Genomic DNA, 25976 nt, shown 5'->3' with positions numbered 1-25976 from the left:
TTATGCAAACAATTAGCCTGTAATTATTGTTACATACAGCACTGATGTTACCTGTCTGTCATGGGTTTGGAGGGAAAGTTCCATCCTATGGGGAGTGGAAGGCGGGACATCAGGAGGAGGGGCTGTACTGTATATATATGTGGAGCGTGTGTGGAGAAGTTAGAAGAAGCTGGAGAAGAGCTGAGAGAAGAAGCTTGAGTGGGAGTCTGTGTGTCAGACAGGGTACTACTGTGTGTCAGTCAGTACCAACCTGATAGGTTCAGGTGTCTGTATGGTTAGCCAGAACTGATAGGTTCAGGGTCTGTGCTTCAAGTTAAGTGTTCTGTGTGAACCAAACTGTGTGTATGTATGATTGAGACTAAGCCACGTTACTGTATCTTATTCATTTGATCATTTTATTTTTCCCTGTGTGTTATTTAATAAACCTTGTTCTTTTATTTGTTAAAAATCCATCCCTGGTCTGTGTGACTTCTTATAGGGAATGGTTGGTGGCAGCTTAGTGAAACTGTGGCATATCCCAGTAGGTCCACTTAGTAAAGGGGAATTTATCCTCTTCTTAATGACAACAGTCGCTCCTTTGGAGTCCTGTTTGGTAATATGCGTGAATACAGCTGCAACTCCATATCCTTTGCTTACTGATAAAGAGTTGTGTTCTTGGCTGTGAATGCTACATGGAATGTCAGAGCCCAGAATAAAGCGGAGAGGGTCAATAGCTTCTTGTCACATGGTCTCAGAGATGTGTGTGAGAAACCAGTGCCTTCAGGCTGTACCAGAGAGCACAGCCTTAAAAGTCTCAAAAAGTAACAAAATAGCACTCCTACTTCACCTTCCCTTCCTGGTGTTTAGACGTTTGCTGGTACTGCCAGGGAAATCCTAATGTTAGAAGAGGAAATACATATACATGAAAACAAAACAATGAAGATTATACTGAACCTCATAATGAAGGATGAAATGTGAGAATGTGAAGCACTTTTAGGTACTATAATGTGACATTCAATAACAGTGCTGTTTGCTCAGAAAGTGAACCATCTGTACGTAAACATGTTCACAGAATTCTGATCTTTCCATTGACTGGTCCCTTATAGTGTTACAGAGGTAGCTAATACCAAATTAACCTCATGCAGTTTGTATAATGTATCCAAAAGTGTATTTACTTGTGAATTTTATTTTATTTTAACTGTTTTACCTTACAGCTGGTCCCAGCAGTGCCATAACATCTCAGGAAAGTACTGCCCAGCTGTTGGTGTCGGACCCCAACCTAATTCATGTTTTAGTGAAGTTTCTTTCTGGAACCAGTCCTCATGGAACAAATCAACACAGTCCACAGGTAGTTTTTTATTATTGTTGCAGTAACAGCTGTTAGCAAATATGATAGCTATTCAACTCCTGTCACGATAGAACGCTCAGTAGGTGTCTGAAATACTATATGAACATGTGTTTATTACACTCCATTGGCATTCTCTCCTTTTTGTCTGCATATTAACAATATAGTGTATTTACTATATAAGAATCATAGAAGGGTATTAAAAATTTATCTATTTGGCAGAATATACATGGACATTTTAAGATGATTTGAGGTGTGGTTCCAGCTTGATGAAACACATTGGTGCTTTACCTAGATCATTAGGCCACTGGCTCCCTTTTAGTTGTGTTAAAAACGTGTGATGTGGATAGCCAGTAGATTTGGATCTTATGTTCTGATTCTAAATACAGTGGCGCCTCGCTTAACGATCGCTCCGTTGAGCGACGAAATCACTTAGCGATGCTATTTTTGCAATCGCAAAAGCGATCGCTTTGCAATGTTTCCTACGGGGAAAATTCGCTTTGCGATCATCGTGGGGAAGCGATCATCGCAAACCCCCCATTTTCGGCCAGCTGACCGGCGGTTCCAAAATGGCCATCGGGTAAACAAAATGGCCGCCCACTATTTTGCCTCGCTTTAGAGGCACTGAAAATGGCCGCCCCTATGGAGGATTTTTGTATAAGGTTAGTTTTTAAGTCCATAGGAACGCATTAAACACATTTTAATGCGTTTCTATGGGCTTTTTAAAATCTCTTAGCGATTTTAAAATCTCTTAGCGATGTTATCGCTTTGCAGCGATTTTTGCTGCACGGATTAACATCGCTAAGTGAGGCACCACTGTACACATGTTTTGAATTAGGGATGTCATTTTGACTAGACTTGATTGTGGTTAGGCTTCTTATTACATATCCATCTCATGGAAAGGGGTTTAGGAACTGTTTTAGACGATGTCACATTGGGAGGAGAGCTTACTGCAGATCTCTTCAAATCTTTTTTCCCCAGGTTGGCCCAACAGCTACCCAAGCTATGCAAGAATTTCTTACTCGTTTACAAGTGCACCTTTCTTCAACATGCCCTCAGATGTTCAGTGAATTTTTATTAAAATTAATACATATTCTTTCAACCGAAAGGTAAAGTTCTGTTTTTAAGAAATAATTTCACCTGGATTGGTGTTTTATACTTATAGAAAGTTTTTGATCTTGCTCTCAGAGTTTGACAAATTTCATTATCCATATTCAAAGTAAAATAATGAAAAGAAATAAGTATATTTACTTAACATTTTACTGACTCATTAAACTCCAGAGATTTAATTTTGGCATCAAAATACTTAACTGAAAACTGTTAAGCTTTATGATGCTACTAACAAGATGTGCTTTTAGTATTTTAATGGTTGAACTCTGTTAATGTAAGTTGCACTAGAGTCCACCTACTGAACCAGTGAGGATTTGATGAGTCAAGTCCTCTTTTCCGTTTTGTTGGTGGAATTGGGCGTACTCTAGTTGTAACTTATTGTACAAAAGAAGATGCCAGATGGAGTTTTGGACAGAAGATTTCTAGAGGTACAACAGGAGACAAGGGCATGAAAGATAAATGAATGATGCAATTTCCCTTTTCCAGAGAACAGCAGCACCTGTAGAAATGCAAGTCAGTGGTGTAAATAGAAAGAATAACGAGCAAGAGAGTAAACAGCCTTAAAAGTTTATTTGAAGATAGATAGAATTTGAGGTGAAAATTCAACCAATGTAGAAGATGGAGATATATTCATAATAGCAATATACAGTATGTTCTAAATTAAGCAAATTGGTGGGGGGGTAAATAAAAGAGGCAGGTAGGCCACGTGTAAGAGTTGCATTAGATAGTGAGATCTTCACCTCACAGCAGAAAAGTTCAAATTTTGGAGATACTTCAGAAATGAAAATGTCAGGATTTTGTAGGTGTGGTGGAAAAAAAGAAAAGACTCGTTGATAATACCAGTACTTAATGTGGGGATGTATCACCAATACTGTCTGGGCCACATCTGGTGCAGCTTATACCCAGTTCTCAAGTGGATCATCAAAGCATATCAGCTGGTGCACTGGGATAATAATATCAGTGAGAATTACCAGGAATAAAAGAACCAACAGCCAGCCTTCAGCCATCCTATTTCCTAGTTTCTGGTTTTACTCTCTGCTGCTTGTGTTGGAAAGCAGTGGCTGCAGCTGACATTAGAAGAGCGCCCATAGGCTAGGATGTAGTGCCTCTTCCAAGCTTCACAGGTCACTGGGATGGAGGGAAGTAAATTTTAGTTTAGAGAAGAAAGGAACCTAAAATTTCATAGTGACAGTGTTATAGAACAGTAGTGGAAACAATCCGTTGTCATTAGTTATTAGGCTGATGTGAGTTGTAGGCCATCAATATCAGGTAGCCAATGTTTCCCACCCTTTTTATTGCATGAGAACTGGCAGGACAGATAACAAGTAGCATCACAGAAGCTAGTTAGGAGTTCCCTAGAAATATTTAAGATTGAAGGGAACAATAGTTCCACAAATGGGTTGGAAGCCAAAATGATTACGCATTTGGACCTTAGGTTTCTTAGGTCTATTCCTAAAAGGGACAGCAGTGAGTTCTCTTTCATGTTGCCCTGTGTATAGACAGCTATTATGAAAGTTTGGATTCTTGATTCTTCCCTCTTGTGGGTTGAGGGAGCAGAATGAGCCGTAGAAAGTTGTTGAACAAAATGTTTGATGTGCTTGTCACAAGGAGCAGTCCTCCACTTGCTCAGCAGCCTCTTAAGGGTCCTTGACATTTAGTGAAGCTCCTAGTTGCATGTCCTTCCCTCTAACAACATATGTCAGAATGAACTGCAGGTTATAATGGGTTGCAATTATTATTTCCTTCTTTATTGGCATGAAAACATCTGTCCTGTCTATCTAATCTATCTCATCTATTTGTCTCATTTATAGGATGTCTTTCTCCCAATGAAAAGCAGAGTAGTTGCACGGACAGTTATTTTGTTACATGAGTGTATTCAGTATGTGAGAGCTACTGCTTTTCATGGGCTAAAATAATTCTAATTTTAATTATATTCACTTGCAGAGGTGCTTTCCAGACTGGCCAGGGACCTTTGGATGCACAAGTGAAGCTTCTGGAATTTACACTTGAGCAAAACTTTGAAGTTGTTTCAGTGAGCACTATTTCCGCTGTCATTGAATCCATCACATTTCTGGTGCACCATTACATTACATGTGCTGACAAAGTGATGTCTCGCAGTGGGTCTGACAGTTCTGTGGGTGCCCGTGCATGTTTCGGAGGGCTCTTTGCCAACATCATCCGGCCAGGGGATGCTAAGGCAGTCTGTGGAGAGATGACAAGGGATCAGCTGATGTTTGATTTGCTGAAGCTGGTCAATATTCTAGTGCAGCTGCCACTTTCAAGTAACAGAGAGTATAGTGCTCGGGCTCAAGTGGCCAGCAGCACTATGGACAGCGTTTCTGATGAAGAAAAGGTTTCTGGTGGAAAAGATAGCAACGGCAACACTGGCAGTACTCAAGGCTCAACAGCCTATGTCGCTGACCTTGTGTTAGCAAACCAACAGATTATGAGCCAGATTCTCTCTGCTCTGGGTCAGTGTAACAGCAGTGCCATGGCGATGATAATTGGTAGGTATTTCCATAGTGAATTTAATTATCTGTTTGTGAGATGTATATACTGCTTGTCTTGTAAAAACTCAAGAGCATTTTAAGTACAGTGACCAGACAGTCTCCCATGCTAGCATATAACAAAGCCTAATGTTGGTAGACACAGGGTGTAGCAAACTGACAGCTCTCCGTTTTTTAGTTTTTCTGTGGTCAGAATCCCTTTTGTTTCAACAGCATGTACAGTGACCTTGAATGAGGCCCTTGGTTTTTGTTTTGTCTATTGTACAAGAGCCTAGTCGCTACCTACTTGTGCACAAAGAAGCCTTCGTGCTTTAAATGGACTAGTCTCCCAGCTCATGTAAATTGTGGATTATATGGAGTGCTGTACCCCTCAACTCCTAAGAGGACTCTGTTCTATGGTGCATTTTAGATCATTTTGACTAGCCTGAAATAAGAGCCGACATAACTGTTAGAAATTCAGAATCAGGTTAGGTGAACTATTATAGCTGCCTGAATGTTTTCTGTTGCTTGCAGGCTAGCTAAGAAGTAATGATGGTCACAGAATTATAAAATAGTCGAGCTGGAAAGGACTCAGACTCCAACCACTTGATAAAATAGGAAACCTGAAACTAAAATTGACATGTTTAATTAAATAGATTGTTATTTCTTGACTACTTTTCGAAAGGATTCCAAGCTGGTGTACATAAGTGACAACAAGTTTTTTATCTAAGATCTGTGAATATAGCATAATAGCAAATCAAAACCTTAATAAAATGGCCAGTTAAGCAAAGGAAAAACATAACAAACATCTAAAATATATGAGCAGATCGGAACAGGTCACCTGATTATAACAATGGCATTGGTTGGCCTTCTTTGTCAGACTGTAGTAGAGTTGAAGTTATACTGTATGGAAGGCTCTCTGTGAATACGCAACATATCCTTCTGCAGAGAGAGCCCTTCAATAAATTTCTATTAGTATTGCAGCTTGAGGAGGACAGTTCTGTCTTCACAGTTTTGAAAACAAAATGTGAAGTTTCACCATAGCTGCTTTCAGATAAAGCCTCCTTTATACTGTAATTATAATTTTTTTGTCTCTGAAGTTTTATCAGATTTGTACTGCCACATTTGAGGAGCAGTGTAACAAGGTTCAAGAGGATAGGTTTTTTTAGAATAAAGGCAAACTGCTATTGTATTATGATTCAACTACAATTACAGTGGTGTCTCGCTTAACGATTTTAATTGGTGCAAAAAAAATCGCTATGGGAAAACATCGCTAAGCGAAACGCATTTTCCCATAGAGATGCATTGAAAACCAGATAATCCGTTCCAATGGGAACGGATTGCTGTCCTTAAGCAAAAATCGCCATAGGAAACATCGCTAAGCGAAACCTATTCAATGCATTTCAAGGGGGGGGGAAATTACAACAAATTCAAAAAGAGTCAGAACAAAGTCAAATTAGTTTAACAAAGGGTTTATTAAGTGCACTTATGATTTCAAGCATTCTAAACCTTTTTTAAACATTTTTAAACATTTAAAAGACAGCCAACATGAGGCTGTCAAAACCATCGTTAAGCGAAACAGGGGGACCCAAACTGTCATCGCTATGCGAAGCAAGGTCCCAAACATCACTATGCGAAAATCGCCCATAGGAAACATCGTTAACCGGAGCGCAAGATCGCTCTGGAAAGCTAATCGTTAAACGATTACATCGTTAAACAAAGCAATCGCTAAGCGAGGCACCACTGTATATGAACAAGGGGAAAGTAACTATTTTTACTGTTCATTTGATGTGTAACATGGGGGGAAACTTAAGTTTACCTTGCATGCCATCATTACATCAACAGAAAAACATGAACTGATAATTGTATAGCATTCTGTTTTACAGTATGTATATAAAGGGGGACAACATGTTTATATGGGGAAAAGCTATCATAATATTCTCCGAATTTAGCAAGTATCGCTTCATTACCTCCAGACTAATTCAGATCTGTTTTATTATTCCCAGGTGCAAGTGGTTTACATCTTACAAAACATGAGAATTTTCATGGTGGATTAGATGCCATATCAGTTGGAGATGGTTTATTTACCATACTAACAACACTGAGTAAAAAAGCCACTACAGTACAGGTGATGCTTCAGCCTATTCTTACCTACATGGCCTGTGGCTATATGGGAAGACAAGTAAGTGTTTATAATTTATTTCATTGCTTCTTATCTGCCCTGCCAAAGATGTATATAAGTTATTTCTATGTGCAAGCTATGGAGAATTATTGAAAACTATCTGTAGGCGTTAGTTGTTGTTGTTTAGTCGTTAAGTCGTGTCCAACTTTTCGTAACCCCATGGACCACAGCATGTCAGGCCCTCCTGTCTTCCACTGCCTCCCAGAGTTTGGTCAAATTCATGTTGGTAGCTTCGATGACACTGTCCAACCATCTCATCCTCTGTCATTCCCTTCTCCTCTTGCCCTCACACTTTCCCAGCATCAGGGTCTTTTCCAGGGAATCTTCTCTTCTCATGAGATGGCCAAAGTATTGGAGCCTCAGCTTCAGGATCTGTTCTTCCAGTGAGCACTCAGGGTTGATTTCCTTCAGAATGGATAAGTTTGGTCTCCTTGCAGTCCAGGGATTCTCAAGAGTCTCTTCCAGCACCACAATTCAAAAGCATCAATACTTCAGTGGTCAGCCTTCTTTATGGTCCAGCTCTCACTTTCATACGTCGCTACTGGAAAGACCATAGCTTTGACTATGTGGACCTTACAATGCATTAGTACATTGTACACATAAAAGTTCCCCACTTACTCTCCCCTTTGCTGTATAGCATGCAGTGTGTGTTTTTGAGTAGCAGGCTGTACCAAGGCTAGATGGGCTGCCAAATGAACAGTGCCTACCTATCCTCACATACAGTACATATCCCTCAGACTTAGCCATTTCATAGGTTCAGCCTATGACTTTTAGCAGAAAGTTGCCGAAAAAAATAAGTGGCAAAGGAAGGGAAATACATTATCTATGTTCTAAAAGTTGTAGCAAATTGCCACTTGTCTAGTATGTTTGAATATTAAGAAATTACAGTACTGTATTCCTGCATTGAACAGAGGCTTGGACTTGATGGCCGTGTAGGACCCTTCCAACTTCACTTTTCTATTATTCTTAGAGAATGATTCTTTAAGTAAAGTGCATGTTATTAAAATTCATTAGGTTAAAGACAAATTGTTAAAAAGTAAATGTCCATGTTAAAGGAATAACCAGTGATGCTTGGACACCCTGTTGGTTGTTGTAGGTTTTTTGGGCTGTTTGGCCGTGTTCTCCAGAAAAACCTACAACAACCATTGGATCCCGGCTGTGAAAGCCTTCGAGAATACCTTGGCCACCCCGCTTATTGCTGATGGCCTCCAAGGAAGAAGGGAATTTGTTAATGTCTGTGAGTGACTTTTGGCTATGAGACATATATTTAGGGTAAAGACTACACAGGGAGAATTGATGGGATGTACTGCAGCCAAAACTGTGCTCACGACCTGGGGTTCAATCCCAGGTAGCCGGCTCAAGGTTGACTCAGCCTTCTATTCTTCCGAGGTCGGTAAAATGAGTACCCAGCTTACTGGGGGGGGGGGGGGACAATGTGTAGCCTGCATAATTAACTTGTAAACCGCCCAGAGACTGCTTGAAGCGCTATGGGACGGTATATAAGCAGCATGCTTTTCTTTTCTTTGCTTTAACTAAAATACTAGTTGTTGTAAAGTGATTGTGAAGCCAGTAAGGCGACACTTTGTTAGAAATATTTTATCCTTTTTATTTGCTAAGGCTTTCACGGCCAGGATCTAATGGTTGTTGTGGGTTTTTCAGGCTCTTTGGCTGTGTTCTGAAGGTTGTTCTTCCTAACGTTTCACCAGTCTCTGTGGCCGACATCTTCAGAGGACAGCACTCAGCGTGCTGTCCTCTGAAGATGCTGGCCACAGAGACTGGTGAAACGTTAGGAAGAACAACCTTCAGAACGCGGCCAAAGAGCCCAAAAAAACCCCAGCAACCATTTTGTGCTTTGTCACTTTGGTGCAGACTCAACGTGCTTCTCAAAGCAGAGCTTTGAAATTTCTGCGGTATGTAGTTTCAGTATAATATTGACTGCAAAAATAACTAAGAGTCTTATACCTTATTGTAACCTTGTTGTAGATCAACAAGTTTTATTTGGTGTAACCTTTTGTGGACTGCAACCCACTTCATTTATGATTTCAGAAAGTAGACTGCAGTGGTATCATAAGACTCTTTGTTGGTTTTGTTGACTAACATGGCTTAACCTCCTGGAAACTGATTACAAAGTGGGTCTTGATTGATTGGTTGGTTGGTTGGTTGACTGACTGATTGATTGATTGATTTATACCCCGCCCATCTGGCCTACAAGGCCACTCTAGGCGGCTTTTATCTAGGGTCGATAAAACATGTACATGAATTAATAGTAGAAAAAGGGACATATTGGTTATTTTGTTTCTTATTTAACATAAATAAATAATGTTGTTTTTAGCTATTGGATCACTTTAAAGCTCTCCGGAGAACAACTCAGTTCTTCTGCATCACCAAAATGTTACAGTTAATAGAAGGATGCTCAATGCATGGCTTCTGGATGCTTCAATGGATCCTTTTTTCCATATTCAGGATCTAACTTAGGGTCCCTCAGACTTGATATGGATTGATTACTTAATGATCATGGAGGCCATTTGCCTTCCCTGCAACACCTGGTTTGACTAGAGCTCATCTGAATCTTTCAGTTTGCCCTTTGTCCAGCTTCCTCTTAGAGCGTGGACTTTGTGTTCCCTGCAGTCTCCTATGTGCCCTCCCAAATACATTCTAGAGGATCCATAAATGTCTCAAGAGCAAATTTGACGTATTTGTGGGGACTGATTGAGAAGAGGGGCATTTGTTCTCTGAGCAGTGACTGAAAGTATTGGATGCAACCTTTTGGAAGTATCATGTATCAAATTATAACAGAAGATGCATGGATTACATCCTGGTCTTTTGGTGATGTGGATAGATGGGCAGATAATCTGTCCCTTAGATATTGTTGTTGTTGTTGTTGTTCCAAGAACCAAATTTAATGAATCTATATTAATTTTAGCAAAGAGAACCTTCATTGACATGACTGTATTAACCAGTTCTTGGGCTCCTGAATCCTCATTGCACTAATGTGCATTTTATGCCTCCATGAGAAAAATTTTAATGTACAGTGGTGCCTCGCATAGCGATGTTAATTGGTTCCAAAAAAAACATCGCTATGTGAAACCATCGCTATGCGAAACACCATTTCCCATAGGAATGCATTGGAAACCGGTTAATCCGTTCCAATTGGAACGGATTGCCGTTGTTAAGCGTAAAAACCCATAGGAAACATCGCTAAGCGAAACAATGTATCCTCCATTGGAATGTATTGAAGCTGACTCAATACATTTCAATGGCTTTGCGAAGTCAATTTTTGCAAAATTAAGTGTGTCATAAAAGGGTCAAAAATGTTTTTAAATGCTTGGATTAGCTTCTGCACCCTCTAAAACGGATGCAAAAGTTAATTTGGCTTTGATCTGACTTTTCGTTAATTTTTTCTGAATTTTCCCCCCCAACTTTTGACAGCTGTCAAAATCTGACAGTTCCATTATTTCCTATGGGGGAAGAAAAAATTCACAAAAAATTAATGAAGACTCAGTAACTGTTCTAAATTCTTGGGTTCGTTAGAGGACCCCCTAAGTCGTGTGCAAACCTGATTTGGCTTTGATCTGAACTTTCGTTAATTTTTTGTGAATTGTTTTCTCCCCCATAGGAAAGCATAGAGCTGTCAGATTTTGACAGGTCCATTGGTTCCTATGGGCCAAAAAAAAATTCACAAAAAATTAACGAAAAGTCAGATCAAAGCCAAATCAGGTTTGCACATGACTTAAGGGGTCCTCTAACGAATCCAAGCATTTAGAACCGTTTTTGACCCTTCTAAGACACTTTTTTAATTGAAAAAAGAAACATCGTTAAGTGAAGCAGGGGACCTAAAATCGCATTCGTTATGCAAAGCATGGTCCCAAACTTCGCTAAGCGAAAATCGCCCATAGGAAACATCGTTATGCGATGCATATTATTTTCTAAAAAAACACATCGTTATGCGAATTCATCGCTAAACGAGGCAATCGTTAAGCGAGGCACCACTGTACTTCTTGCAAGACTGATAAGTCTTTCAGATTTCTTGTCATTGCAGTGCTAGACTGCAAAAATGTATTGATCTGGCACTGCTGGAGTCCAGTGGAAAACTCAAGTGTGTAGTTTAATTTCTGAGTACTTTTGAAGGCGTTACCTTTGCTTTTTTATTTCAATAGCTTGTGCTTTCCCCAAAATGATAATTTCATTCACCAAATGACAGTGTAGCCCTTGAAATCAGTAAGTAATATAGCAGCCAAAGCTAAACCTGAACTGCCAAAATTACCTTGCCATTATCCTTAAAAAGACAGTTTCCATCATATTCTTAGTTATATTCTGTTTTAAGTATTTAACATACTGTACATATGGTTGCCTCTGACCAGCATGTCATAATTTCATTTTGTCTCAAATGCTGCAGCCAGGCCCAATTAATAAGAAGCATATAATTGGCAAGAAGTCAAGGAAACAGTGATTAAGATACACTTATATACTGGAAATTTTTTTACATACTGCTTCAAAAGAATTATCTTTGACTTTTGGCAATTGGAGTAGAGCAGTAACAGAATAGAAGTAGCGGAGTACAAGTACAATGATGCTTTTTATTTATTGTTTTGTTTAATAATAAATAAAAGGCTTCATTAAATAAATTTCCTTTCTCTTTTCTTTTCTCTGGCCCTTCCCAGCTCCACATTTACTGTTCCAGCAACTAGCCTACTGTCTTTGTTGAACTCTATCCCTGCATGATTTGCAAGGTCAGCCTTTAAAAACCAAGATAGTTTAAGATATCCGTCCCGAGTAGATGCTGTCTAGAGGGGCGGGGTAGAAATCAAATAAATAAATGCCTAAATCAACGTACAGCTTCAAACATTTAATTGTTTTCATCCATACTTGCTAGCACTACATTTAGCTTACATATAAAGATAAACATGCATTGAGGTCTTGCTTGCTTGTGCAATTAAGATGGGGTTTTTTTTCCTCATGCTAAACCCAGAACTGAGTTGCAAGACATTCTGCTAATGTTAGATCAGCTCTTTGGCTATTCTCAAAATTCGTTACTCTCTTTGTAGCACCTCTTGCATTTCACAGGCATACTTGCATACCCTGTCTGTGCCTGAATTACTTTCTCCAAGAGCCATTGCAAGAGGACGTTCACTGTTTTAGAGATACTTTCCTATCTGGAACTAAGAAGCCACTGGCAATGGTGCGGCTAAAAAATATTGTAAATAAATAAATAAATAAATAAGATCTTTCCTTACCTTCAGTCAGCACAGTTTCCTCATAAGTCTCCGGAAGAGTCAGTGTCTTCCCTTCTAGAAGTTTATTAATGCAGGAGCCTAAATAGACAGTTGTAACTTCATTGTTTTCTTGTGTGTTATCGTTATTTATTAAAGAAAGAATTTTAGTAGAAAGGCATGATGATATAAGTTTACTAAACAAAATAAAAATTATAAAACTTGGCTGGCCATTTGTTAGTTAATATTGAGGGAAGGTGCAAAACATAGAGATCAGGCATACATTGATCCCTTTAGAGTGGAGATATGGGCTATGGAAAGGAATGAATAGTTTGTAATTTACTGGTTTATCAGTATTCAGATAGTATGATTATGCAAGCTTGTAGCTATATAATTCTTTGCATTTCTACTAGGGTTCTCTTGCTACTTGCCAGTTGTCTGAGCCACTGCTTTGGTTCATCTTAAGAGTGCTTGATACCAGTGAGGCACTGAAAGCATTTCATGATATGGGTAAGGATCTTGTCACATCTCCTGCAATGTTGTTACAATTAGAGTGTCAGGCTGTAATTAGAAAAGAATGAGCCAAAACAGCTTTTGCATATCATAAAGGAGTCTCTAATCTCCGTTATCCAGTCTGTATAATGCCAAGCTGCAACCTGTGTTCTTGCTAGTAGCTGCTGACCATCCAGAGTGGCTTGGGGATGAAAAGAGGTCTGTAATGGGCTAAACCCAGTGTGAATTAGTCTTAATTTCTGCATACTCAGGAAATCCTGATTTGTTGCTTTGCCAAAACTTGTGCTGGAAACTAGTTGGACTTACCGTATTTTACTGTGTACAATATGACATTTTTTCCTAAAATAATCAGAGGAAAATTTGATGGTTGTCTTATAAGTGGAAGGAAGCAGTCGCACGCACGTTCGGGCGCCTCTTGCTGCTGCCGCCCAATTGCCTCTTTCCGAGCTCACGGCTTTTCCCCTCTGTGGCCGAGGCAGCAAGAGGAGGCAGAGACGAAAGCGAAGGAGCATTTACACACGCTCTGGCGCCTCTTGATGCCTGCCTCCCCCCCTCCCCACCCGCCCGATCACCACCTCCAGCGAGACTGAGGGGCTCAGCTTAGTCTCTGCCTTGTCCCTCCATCCCCTCCAGGGGCGGAGACAGCGGGAGGCATAGGCGAAGGAGCATTCACACACACTCCAGTGCCTCCAGCTGCTGCCTCCTCCCCACCAGCCCGATCACCACTGCCTTGGAGGCAACAAAACAATGTTAGCAAAGGAAAGGCAACAACGGCTTCTCTTCCCTTTTTGCTAAACCCAGCGCACCCTCACCTTTTTTTGCTAACCTCCTTCTCAAAAGGCCAGGAAAAGTAGGCAGTCACTTTGACAGCCACTTTTCTTGCCTTTTGGCAAGCAAAGCACAGGGCTTAGCAAAAAGGAAGCCCTTTGATCCCTGCTTTTTTAAATTTGGATTTAGAAAAAGAGGGATTCGTCTTATACTTTGGGGCATCTTGTAAACGGAAAAATATGGTATTTAATTAACCTTCTTTTGTACTTCCAGGGGGTGTTCAACTTATTTGCAATAACATGGTGACCAGTACCAGAGCCATTGTAAACACAGCAAGAAGCATGGTTTCAACTATTATGAAATTTCTGGACTCTGGCCCTAGCAAGGCCACAGATAATAGTCTGAAGGCAAGAGTACTAGCTTCTGAGCCAGATAATGCAGAAGGAATCCACAATTTTGCACCATTGGGTATGTTATGAGCCACCTTTATTAGCGTTATTGTGAAGCACTAGAAACCAGACCTTACATGCACAACATCAGAATAATTATTGTCACTGTCCTCTTCATAAAAGTGAACTCTTTAGCCAAGTATTTACTCTTATGTATCCAGACAGTGCCTTCCATATACATTATTAGCAGACCATAAGCTTGCAAAAGTACAGAAATTTGCTTGGGAAAAAATCCTTACATGGAGTATACCAAAACAACTCAATGAAGACTGAGTATGCTCAGTAGCGCTGGACTGCAGGATGATTGAGGCAGAGGGGAAATGTTACATTGGAGCAAAAATGGAATGAGTGTATTGGAGAAGGATCTGGCTGACTACATCAGCGGTCCCCAAACTTTTTCAGTCCGCGGGCCAGCTGGGGAAGGTGAGGCACCCCCCCATGCTCAAGCGCATGTGCGAACAAGAGCTCTCTCTCGCACGAGTGCATGCGCACCCATGCGCAAATGGCACTGCTTGTCTGGGCGTGCTTGCGCTTGTGCACATATGCAAACGGCAGCGCAGCGCTCACAAGGGCATGCGGGAGTGTGCGTGCAGGCGCAAACGGGGTGTACAGAGGTGAGTGTGTGCGGGGGTGGGGCAGGAGGTCTGACTGGCATGGGCTGCAGACTGGGGATTGGGGACCTCTGGACTACATAGAATCCTGAACAAGAGCAGTAGACACTGCAACATTTTGTTGCAGGTCCCACTGGTTTATAAAATATATTAAATGTTCTAGAAGTTTACAAAGATATTTTTTTAAAAATGTCACAGCCCCATTCCACAACAGCCCAGGTAAGGTTAGAAAGGCAGTCTTACCCAACTACTGTATATTCTTCCAAAATATTGGGGGATAACTGCTATAATCCCAATCAAGCATGACTGATAATTATGTCTGGAGATGGTCCAAACTTTTAGAAAGTTCTAGACTGAGAAGGCTGTAGAGCAAAATTAGTATAATGCTCCTCAATTATTATAGTGAGTTAGTGACAGATAAAATGTACTTGAAATTTACTTTCATGTTTCAAAATACTGCTTGTGTGAGTGTGGCTCCTGCTGTCTTCTTGTTGGAGGATATTAGCTGTGGTCCGTTGTTACACTGAAAAGTATATTAGCGGTTAGCAGTCTGGTATTCTACAATGTTTATAACTTGTTGCACATTTAATTTTCTGCTAAGCCTCTGAAAGTGAAATATTTGAAAGATATTTTATACCCCTTCCAAGTTTGTGAGTTTATTTTATTTGTCTAATTGGATTAAAAACTTTATCCAGTTTTAATTATTCTTCCTAGTAAAGGCTGTTAGAAGTTGTTGCACAAAATGAAAAAGATTTGATAGGGTAGAGAACAGCTGTTTACTCAAGATTTATGGAAGGAAAATTATAGATATGCACTACATATGCTGGAAAAATTCATATGTAATAGCTCTGTTTCCTTGACACTGTATAAATAGTTGGTAGCAAGACATAAAATTGGGCGTTCCTGCCCAGTCCTTGCTTCTGGAGCAGAAATATGTTTTCCTTTCTCCACCAGTGTTAACCATGGTTAAGTGTTGCATGGCACTGATGTTGACTTCATGCTAGGGCTAATTAGTTTTTTTCTTTACCAGACTTTAAAACTGAAGTTCTTCACAGAAGAGTTCGTATGTAATAATCAATATCAGACATAGCAGTAATTTGTTGCATAGCTATAAATGAAGATGAGGGGAAAGAAAATTTTTTGTATTTTTCATTTCAGTTTATCTCACTAATCCCCATAATACATGCTTACTATAGCCTTTTTTTCTTTAATAAGCTCTTCATATTTGCAAGTTTTTGTGATCTCATATTTGAAATCCTTCACACTATATTAACAGCAATTATTTATTGAAGGTTCAATCACTTCAAGCAGTCCTACAGCCCAGCCGGCCGAAGTTCTCCTACAGGCAACTCCACCTCACAGAAGAGCTCGGTCTGCTGCATGGTCCTATATTTTTCTGCCAGAGGAGGCCTGGTGTGACCTTACAATCCACCTTCCAGCTGCAGTGCTGTTAAAAGAAATACACATCCAGCCTCATCTTGCATCTCTTGCAAGTAAGTATGGAACTATGTGATTTATTTATTCTGTATATTCAATTTATATTCTGCCCCATTATGCAAGCACTACACTAGGTGGTTTACATAAGCACCTTGACAGTGGAACAACATCTTGTGCAGTTTCTTTAAGATTTTCAGCCCAAATGAGGAGCGAGGTGAAAATTGCTGGCTAAATTGCTATTGGAGAAGATGCTACCAGCAACTACCTCAGGTCAGATGGAACTGATATGTAATCACCTGAAGGCCCTAATTACTCCAATGGGGAGAGGCAACTTGGTATAAGAAAGCCTTGTTGGTACTGACCCTGTTGGTTCCGAAGCAGGAGGTGGACAAGTCTAAAGGAATCAAGTCACTGAATTAACCTAAAAGTTAAACACACCACTCTGGATGCAATATAGAGGAGATGCATATTGTTTCCACTGAGTCATCCAGTGAAATCTTCCAGGCACAGTCAGTCAGTCTCCTACAGCTGCCATGGATATCCTTCTCAGTGCTCCAGCTCCACATGCTTATATTAGAGGGTGGTGTACAAGATGAAAGTCAGACACCTGTGCCAGCCCAGTGCTATGCGTGACTTACTGGTAGCTTAATCCCAGCAAAACCTTCAGTAAGACCTGCCAGTTATACTTACCCTGAAATGAAAACATCATCATCCTACTGATTCTCCACAGGATCTGTGAAAAGAAAGTGGAATTTCTACAGTGAACATCTTTTGCAGTACTGGGATGCTCATTATTCTGTACATTTATATGTTTGGAAAGGTGTTATTGAGCTACTGTAATGGATACTGATGGGGAAGGAGGTTATTCATTTTCTTCCCCTGTTAAGGTGTCCAAGGGGAAGCCATTTCTTGAGCTTTGTGGACAAAGGCAGGCTAGCACCAGGTACCCGGACTCACTGCTGGGGCTTGGGATGGACTGGTAGGTGGAATGGTAGGTGGCTGCTGTCAAAGGTCGTCCATTCTTGTTTCTCAAGAGTTACTCCTTTCCTAAGGAAGGGAAAAAAGGGGAACAGATTTGGTGAACTCTTCATCTCAGCTTCACATGAAGAGGTTGATGCCATGGCAGGGGATGATGGCTAATCTCATGAATTATGTACATTTCACCTTCTGCCATTCTCTGTGGCCTCTCTTGCCATGTCTGCCATCCATGTCTGCCTATGTACATTTGTACTACTGTGATCAATATGCTTTCTTCCTAGACAGGAGTACATACTTGATTGAAATGAGATCTAAGAAGAGGTAGGCTTGGGCTCTGTTTTCTGAAGGTAGTAGCAGGGAAGGAGTGAATCCTGGCATCTCTACTTTCACAGCTTTCCAGTCAGTGACCAAGTGCTGATGCTGTGAAGTCCCATTGAACCCAGTAGAAATTATTTCCCAGTCAATAATTCGTTTCAGATTATGCTGCCTGTCAGCTGTAAATTTAAAATCAGCCAGGACTTCTTCCTTCTGTGAAAATGTGCTCAGTATTTGGGTTTTTGAAATGGAAATTATCTTGATTTAAGGACTTTAAGATATGCTTCAAACCTAAGTACATGTACATACTGTATCTTATGTCAGAGAAGTTTGATTTGTGACTACATGGTTACCTGATATATAGGAATGCAGTATTCCTGATCTTCAATGGGTTTTTACTCACTTGTGCACAGTAGTGCAACTTGAACCTGGACTGTAACTTCCAGGTAAAGCACAAATAGGATCAGGGCGCTTAATCTGGAAGATAAATTTCATTTAAATGAATAATCCTTACTTCCCAGTTAAGGATGCAATCTGGAGCCATTAAGTTCATTTGTAATCTTGTCATTGTCTCCAGCAGGATGTGGATTGTTTTCAAATGGATAGGGAGAAAGAGAGAGCATCCTTCATCTAAAAGGAATGCATTTGACTCCAACACAAAACGTCAACTACTCTTCTCAATTAATTCTGCAATTTTTCTGGAAACAGAAATCAAGGTTTCCAGTCCACCCAGCCTTTCCTAGACTCAGGGAAGAACAGAAAAGCTTGTATCACCCACAAGAGATAGCAAAGAATCAAGAAACATGTTTTGGAAGTGAGAGACAGAGGAAAACTTTCTATACCAAAACTGTACTGTATCTTGCTGCCATTGCCACAATCAGGGGATTTGATAGCCTTATGTTTCTCATTAGCCTTAGACTTTTCCAGTGGGGTTACGTGAGCATGCTGCAAATGGCACGGGGTTACTCCCATCTCAGCACCATTTTGCGTGGTACTACATTGATGCCGTAAATGAAAATGTTGAAACAGGAGGGGAGCATGGCTGCCACCATTGAGGCAAATTCACAATTTGCCACGAATTGTACACTCTCACTGAACAGGTTTCCTTCTGATGTATTTAAAGAATGGTTTATTGTTGGTCCAAATGTTTTCAGAAATACTGTTTTTGGCCTGTCTTTTATTTGCATTATTTTTGTTTTGTTTTTCCTAATCTATTCAAAAATTCCGTTTCCTGAAGGGAACCTTTTTGCAAATTTTTTGTGTGTGTGTGCCATCAAGCCAATTCTGACGTATGGGATCCTTTTCATGGTTTTCTAGGTAGTGAGCCCTCAGAAGTGTACCATTCCCTTCTTCTGAGGATATCCTGGGACTGTGCAGCCTGCCCAAGGCCACAAATGCTGGCTCTTTTGGGAGGCACAGATTAGTTTCAGTAGGTCTCTGAAATCATGGTTCCATTCCTCATCTTAAAAATACATCATAGCAGAGCTTCTCTTACTGTGGCATTGAATAAACCTTAGCCATCTAGAGATGTGAGACCTCCCATTTCAACTTATTTTTACTAGTCTGTTCATTTTGAAAAAAGTCCCTCTTTTGAATTACAGTTTGTGCTCTCTCTGTTCAAAGTCTATTTACTTAGTTCTCATAGCAGTAAAATTGTGATCACATCTAAGTGACAATACTTCTTTGTGTATCTACAGCATGTCCTTCATCAGTATCCATTGAAATAAGTGCAGATGGAGTGAATATGCTACCCTTGTCTACACCTGTTATCACAAGTGGTCTTACCTACATAAAAATACAACTTGTAAAAGCTGAAGTTGCCTCAGCTGTTTGTCTTCGCCTTCACCGCCCTCGAGATGCTAGCACGTTGGGTCTCTCTCAGATTAAATTGCTTGGTCTCACTGCCTTTGGCAACACTTCATCTGCAACTGTAAATAATCCATTCCTTCCCTCTGAAGACCAGGTATCCAAAACAAGGTATGTTGTTCCAATAGATACAAAAAACAAATAATCTGTTACTGTTTTAGTTTTGTCCTACCTTATAAGACTGACTTACTAGAGGCCAAAAATCTTAATGATATGGAAGCTTTTCTTTCTGAGGGGTTTCATTCTGTCATGACAACCCAGCAGTGGATAGATCAGAAATATAGCTATATGCCCTTGAAGATTCCATCTCTAGTGAAGCAAATGGATTTGAGAAGAACCTTCCAATGTGCAGGGGTCTGCTATCACTGGAGAATACAAGGAAGCAGTGTTAACCCTTCTCTCTCCAGCTGCAGCTTCCAGAAAAAGACTTCGTGCAGCCCACATGGGATTCAGATGCTAATGGAAGCTCTCACTGGTTCCAGTGAGCAATTTAAAAGATAAAATTAAATGCAGTTGCTGCACTGAGGAAGAAAGAGGCCAGGAAGGGGAAGCCTTGGCTGGCAGTGATAATTCCATGGGCTGAGTTTGGTTTCTGGACTAGGACTGCCCCATCCATGTTCTGTATTGCTCTTGGTCTTAGTAAGGTTCTAGGGCTTCCTTGGAATCTTCCTTGTTTGCTTGTATTGATGTCACACTTCCCCTCAAACATGAAGTAGAGAATCGTCTTGAATTTTTTTAAAATCCTAGATGTCTTCTCCATAGACTAGAATCAACGAATGCCTACAGCTTTTTCACTTTAACAGGATGAATTTTGCCAGCTCAGTAGCCACTCCTGAGGGGATGAAATCTGCCAGATACCTGACAAATAGATGTAGAGGATTTGTGTTAGGCATCTTTTTAAGTTTGAGTGGGTTCTTTTAAAAGGGTTGCCCATCCTTCTATATAGTAATTTGCTTGAATATGCTATATAAAAGTGAAAGAACCGATTTCAAATTTTGGGGACCCTTGGATAGCTTACTCTTGAACGCCTCCATTCAACATCATTTGAGACTTCTGGTGGTGCTACTGCAGCCACCAGCCTCACTTTCTGTAAATACTAAGACACCTCTTGTTTTATTTTGAGAGACATGTAACATAAATCTTTCTCAGTTCCCTGAGTGTCACATGGCAATGGCACAGGATCTTATAATTTTAATCTTGATCAACATAGGGATACTCAGATTTACTTGGGACCCTTCATCAACACAGCACATGAAACAATTCAAACATTTTATCCAAGCTTTGTACAGTGGTACCTCGATTTACAAACTTAATCCGTATTGGAACGGTGTTCGTACGTCGAAGAGTTCGTAAGTCGAGGCAAACTTTTCCATAGGAATGCATTGAAAACCATTTAATCCATACCTGCTGTTTTTTGTTCGTATGTCGAGGCGCTGTTCGTAGGTAGATGCATTAGTTCCCATTAGGAACTAATGCAAAGCCGGTTAATCTGTACTCTACCACTGGGGGGAGAATTTTTTAATTTTTTTCTTCTTTTCACCTAAGATGAACTTAGGTCAAAAAAGGGCAGGAAAGGTTTTTTCCATTTTATTTGGTTCGTAAGTCGAGGTTCCATTTGCAAGTCGAAGCAACATTTTGCAGAGCTGTTTGTAACTCGAAACGTTCGCAAGTGGATACGTTCGTAAGTCGAGGTACCACTGTACAGTGGTGCCTTGCTTGACAATTACCTTGTTAGACAAGGAAATCACTTGAAGATTAGTTTCAGTAAATGAATGAATGGGCTTTTTTCGCTTAACGTTGCTTCGGGAATAGATTTTTCGCTTAACGACGATCAAAAACAGCGGATTGTCAGATTGCGAAATGGCTCCCTGCTGTGCTTTAGGACAGACTCCTCGCATTACAGGCACCAGAAAATGGCTGCCCTATGGAGGATCTTCACTGGACGCTGACGTATTTCACCCATTGGAACGCATTGAACCGGTTTTCAATGCATTTCAATGGGCTTTTTCATTTCACTTGACGAGGATTTTGCTTAACAGCGATTTGAATAGAACGAATTATCCTCATCAAGCGAGGCACCATTGTAATATAAAGTATAATGTGTATAATATATATATAAATCATAATTCCTATATTTGTCAAAACCCTAAATATTTGCCAGTTTCTTTCACTTGTGCTCCTCAGATTATCAAATTAAACTTAGTCAGCATGATTTCCAACCTCCCTGTTCTCAAAATCAGTGTCACAAAGCTTCTTAGCTGTTTTCATTGAAGTAAAGATGGAATCCTTCCTTCCATTTTAATTTTTTCCCTCTTTTTTCCAGCATTGGATGGTTAAGGTTGTTACATCATTGCCTCACTCACATAAGCGATTTAGAAGGAATGATGGCTAGTGCTGCAGCACCTACTGCAAATCTGTTGCAAACATGTGCTGCTCTGCTAATGTCTCCATACTGTGGCATGCATTCTCCAAATATTGAAGCTGTGCTCGTAAAAATTGGCCTTCAGTCCACCAAGATAGGCCTAAAATTAATAGACATTCTTTTAAGAAACTGTTCTGCATCTGGAAGTGATCCAACAGGTAAGACTGTGGCTTGATATTATTCCCAGTTTTCTTAATTATGTAACTTGAAATGGAGAGAGATAATCTTGCGGAGTTCAAAGAAATCCGTTACTGAATCAGAAGAGTGGCATGCAAATAAATACAGTAGTATTTGGAAATAAATATATTTTGTCAAGGTCTTTTTATTCTTTAGGCCAATACAAACCATTTTCTGGGACAATGAGACATATGCTGCTCTTTGTACTCTTAATAAAACTTCTACTTCTCTTTTATATGGGAAGATTTGAATAGTCCCTTGCTTTTTGGAAGACTAAATGGGCTGTCATCTGACTCCACAATTGACATTCTCTATCAGCTTGGGACAACTCAGGACCCTGGAACAAAAGATAGGTAAACAGTTTGTTTTTGTTTTAAAAAAATACGTGCACACACTGCAAAGATGTACAAAATGCAGGATGCCTACATTGAAAAGATTTATAGTGCATTTCTCAGACTGGCTTCAAATATGTCTCCCAGTAATCTGGATACAGAGCTTTTTACATATAGGCACATGGACACATATTCATGTATGTGTGTTCTGTGGGTACTTGTGAATGGAGAGTGGTGACATTGTTCAAACTTTGTGGTATTATAATGCTGACGCTGCTGTGTCAGTGAGGAAACATATATCACTTCTTTCCCTAGCCTGATGTTCTTGAATTATGTTTGGCTATAACTCTCTGTGTACTTGAGCATTGGTCATGTTAGATGAAGCTGATGAGAGTTTTAAGTCCACCAAATCTAGAGGAAGGAAGCACCAGTATTTGTACAAGAACATGAGTATGCAGTTATTGAAAATGAATGGAGCCCAACGAACAGAAGCCAGAGTGAAATGGCTTTTAGGAGTTATGGTACTAAGATGACTTTCGTTTGATTTCATTTCTCATTCCACCATTTCTATATGGAGCTGGAAAATTTTGAAATGGACATAACAGAACAAAAAACATGCAAATTTTCTGAAATTCTCCCACCTCTTAACAGTGCCCTGTTAATTTAGGTATGCTAACTTTAACAGAATTATTTAAAATAGTGGCTTTCAGTTCTACTTGGAGTTCATATAATGTTGTTTTCTAGGATTGTAGAAATCTCTTTCTCTTTTAGAATTCAAGCCCTGTTGAAGTGGGTAAGCGATTCGGCCAGAGTAGCTGCTATGAAAAAAAGTGGCCGAATTAACTACGTCTGTCCAAACAGCTCTACAAGAGAGTATGGTCTTCTCATGCCATCTCCTTCCCATTTGCACTGTGTGGCAGCAATTTTATGGCACAGTTATGAATTGCTTGTGGACTATGACTTACCAGCATTGCTGAATGGGGAGCTTTTTGAGTAAGTAGCTTAAGGAAACATTTGTGTCATATGTAAGCTATCTTTATATTTCTTTCTAATACTTTTGAGCATTAGTTATACAAATTAGTTGTGAACTGCAGATTTTATTTTATTTTGCTTATATTTTAAGATGGACTTTTGTTTAAATATCACAGAAATGGTTGGATATAAACTGGTCCTGATACTGTATTTTTCAATTTTTTTAAAAAACATTTTTAGTGTTGTATCTTTATGTGTTACAGAATTTGGTTCTGACACCAAATTCATATTGAAAGGATTTGAATTTGGTGTACACTGAGTAAAATCTCTGTTGGTTATGAATTATCACACTTAATATCTAGAACAGGTCTATTCCGTGCTTTCACAACATAACATGAATTAGTTGCTTCACTTTGGCCAGTACCTAGTCCATAACATTGGCTAACAAATAGATCCATTATATATAAAGCCAAACATCTTTTCACCCATTTAAAACATGGTAATTTTCAGAATTCCTCTGATGTTTTTTCATTCTATAATTATGGCATGATATAGTTAGGAAACCAGTAGTGCTGGAGTAGATATTTTAAAATACAAATCTGTTGTTCTTAGAAGCATTCATTTCAAAACCTCAGCCATATATTTTATAACTATTAAAAGGTATAGCCCATCTCCATCATGTCTTTAGATCTGATGCATAGAATATAGGAAGCTTATTGTTCAGATGCAGACATAGCACAGAGTCCCAGTTTAAAGAAGGTTTTTCATCAAGAATTGCATACTTAAATGACACACATTGTAAAATGTTTTACTGGAATTTCCCAAATTTTTATTTAAGTGTTACTTTTCTTAAAACATAAATTAAATAGGCTAGATTTTTATGTGAACACTACAGTGTATAAGCACTGAAATTGTGTCTCTGACAAAATAAAAAGACCAAGCAAAGTGGCTGACATACATGTTTTGCACATGAACTTGGTTGGTGTGTTCTGTTTTGTTTTACTGTACATAAGATTTTTGCTAAATATGACTCATAATTAGTAAAGAAGCAACATGTGAGTCACCAAAGAAGCAACATGCAAGCTATAACTATTGAGAGTCTTGCAGACTGCCCCCAAAGGTAGGCAGGGAATTAGAGGGGTTTGCAGAGCCATTAATGATGCTTCTCCATCTATTTGTATTTATACCTATCTTTCCTAAGCAGCTAATTGTCCCACATCTCCTTCACAGCCCATATGATAAATAAATGTCTAAAAGAAGCATAAGTTGAGCATAGATGAAGAAGGGCAGAGAGGCATCCAGCAACTTGTATTCTTCTTGGCTTGGAATACCCTCTGCCTGTCTCCAGAGAAATCTTCAGAATTCTTGACAGAACTTGGTTGATATATAACTGAAACATTTTCCTGTCCCATATTACTATAAACACTTTGAGCTTTTATTCCCTCCCCCTTTTCCTTCAGCTGTAATCAACTGTTTGCATGGATCCAACCATATGACTACTCTGATAGGACAAGCTCCATACTTTCAGCAGAGGAATTTTCCTATCTGCTTCTTTTATCCACTGTATTATAATGATTGAATAGCCTGTTTGTGGTGATTAACTAGGTGAAATGAGAATGTAGCATATTCTGATTATCTTTTTTTCCCTTTCCTTAGATCTCTCTTTAATTGGTCCATGTCACTACCTTGCAATATGGTTTTGAAGAAAGCTGTTGATAGTCTCCTTTGTTCAATGTGCCACATTCACCCAAATTATTTTTCCTTACTCATGGGCTGGATGGGTATTACTCCTCCCCACAGACTGTCTATGACAGATGACTCTAAAAATGCACAAGCACCTCTTGCACTAACAGAGTCTCACCTGGCTACCCTTGCTGCCTCATCACAGTCTCCTGAAGCTATTAAACAGCTGTTGGACTCAGGTTTGCCCTCTCTTCTTGTAAGAAGCCTTGCAAGTTTTTGCTTTAACCATACTTCTGCCTATGATATCAGTACACAATCAACAGACAACTCTCAAGACAGGCTGAGAAGACATCATATTCCACAGCACTTTAATAAAATGCCCATCACAGCAGACTTAGTTGCTCCTGTTCTCAGGTTTTTGACGGATGTTGGGAACAGCAACATCATGAAGGACTGGTTGGGTGGCTCTGAAGTCAATCCACTGTGGACAGCACTTTTATTTCTCCTGTGTCATTCTGGTGCTGCATCTGGAGGACATGGTGGAGCAACACAGCAGAATAGTGTTCGGCCTAATGTACTTTCTTCGACTTCAGGAACAGGACTGACCACTCAGCAGAGGACCGCAATTGAAAATGCCACTGTTGCATTCTTCTTGCAGTGCATCTCTTGTCATCCTAATAACCAGAGATTGATGGCTCAGGTAATATAGCAGTTGACATTAATTAAAATGTGACATTTCCTAGTTTTAAAGAACTGGCTAAGACTAGTATCTTTCTTGAGGCACTTAAATGTTTTCTGTTACCTTTGATGATAGCAGAAATAAATAGTAATCTTACAGAATAAAGATCTTGATATTCTGGAGATTTTGTGAGGCAGCGCCCAAAAATGAAGTTATAATGTTCTGCAATTCTAGGTCATACTCCCAGAGACATTGAAGCATCTAGAGCTTGTGAGGGTCAATACAAACATTATGCCCATCATGTCAAGGAAGATGAAAGTCATTCACAATACAGACTCTGCATATGGCTACTGCTGTTGTAGAGGAAATTCTTCATATGCCTATCTGCTTAAAATTAGAGGGAGATATCTCTTTTTTGCTTTGACAGAAGATAAAAGGTTTGATCTCTGTGTCTGCTTTGTA

The 25976-nt window shown here is 39.7% G+C and overlaps 1 protein-coding gene across 8 annotated transcripts in view; it reads left to right on the top strand.

Moving 5' to 3' along the window:
* Positions 1-25976, top strand: part of BIRC6 (baculoviral IAP repeat containing 6) — a 182011-nt gene that overhangs the window by 88763 nt on the left and 67272 nt on the right. For all 8 annotated transcript variants that reach the window (XM_072992371.2, XM_020802834.3, XM_020802831.3 and 5 more), the window contains 12 exons: positions 1194-1327; positions 2306-2433; positions 4379-4941; positions 6927-7102; positions 12726-12822; positions 13867-14061; positions 15946-16146; positions 19081-19360; positions 21573-21829; positions 22093-22201; positions 22952-23173; positions 24809-25535. In XM_072992371.2, the coding sequence (XP_072848472.1) occupies positions 1194-1327; positions 2306-2433; positions 4379-4941; positions 6927-7102; positions 12726-12822; positions 13867-14061; positions 15946-16146; positions 19081-19360; positions 21573-21829; positions 22093-22201; positions 22952-23173; positions 24809-25535 (3089 nt within the window). The remainder of the gene's footprint in view (positions 1-1193; positions 1328-2305; positions 2434-4378; positions 4942-6926; positions 7103-12725; positions 12823-13866; positions 14062-15945; positions 16147-19080; positions 19361-21572; positions 21830-22092; positions 22202-22951; positions 23174-24808; positions 25536-25976) is intronic.

This window comes from Pogona vitticeps, chromosome 1 (genome assembly GCF_051106095.1).
Source record: "Pogona vitticeps strain Pit_001003342236 chromosome 1, PviZW2.1, whole genome shotgun sequence".
NCBI lineage: Eukaryota > Metazoa > Chordata > Lepidosauria > Squamata > Agamidae > Pogona > Pogona vitticeps.
This window is presented reverse-complemented; position numbering and strand designations above follow the sequence as displayed.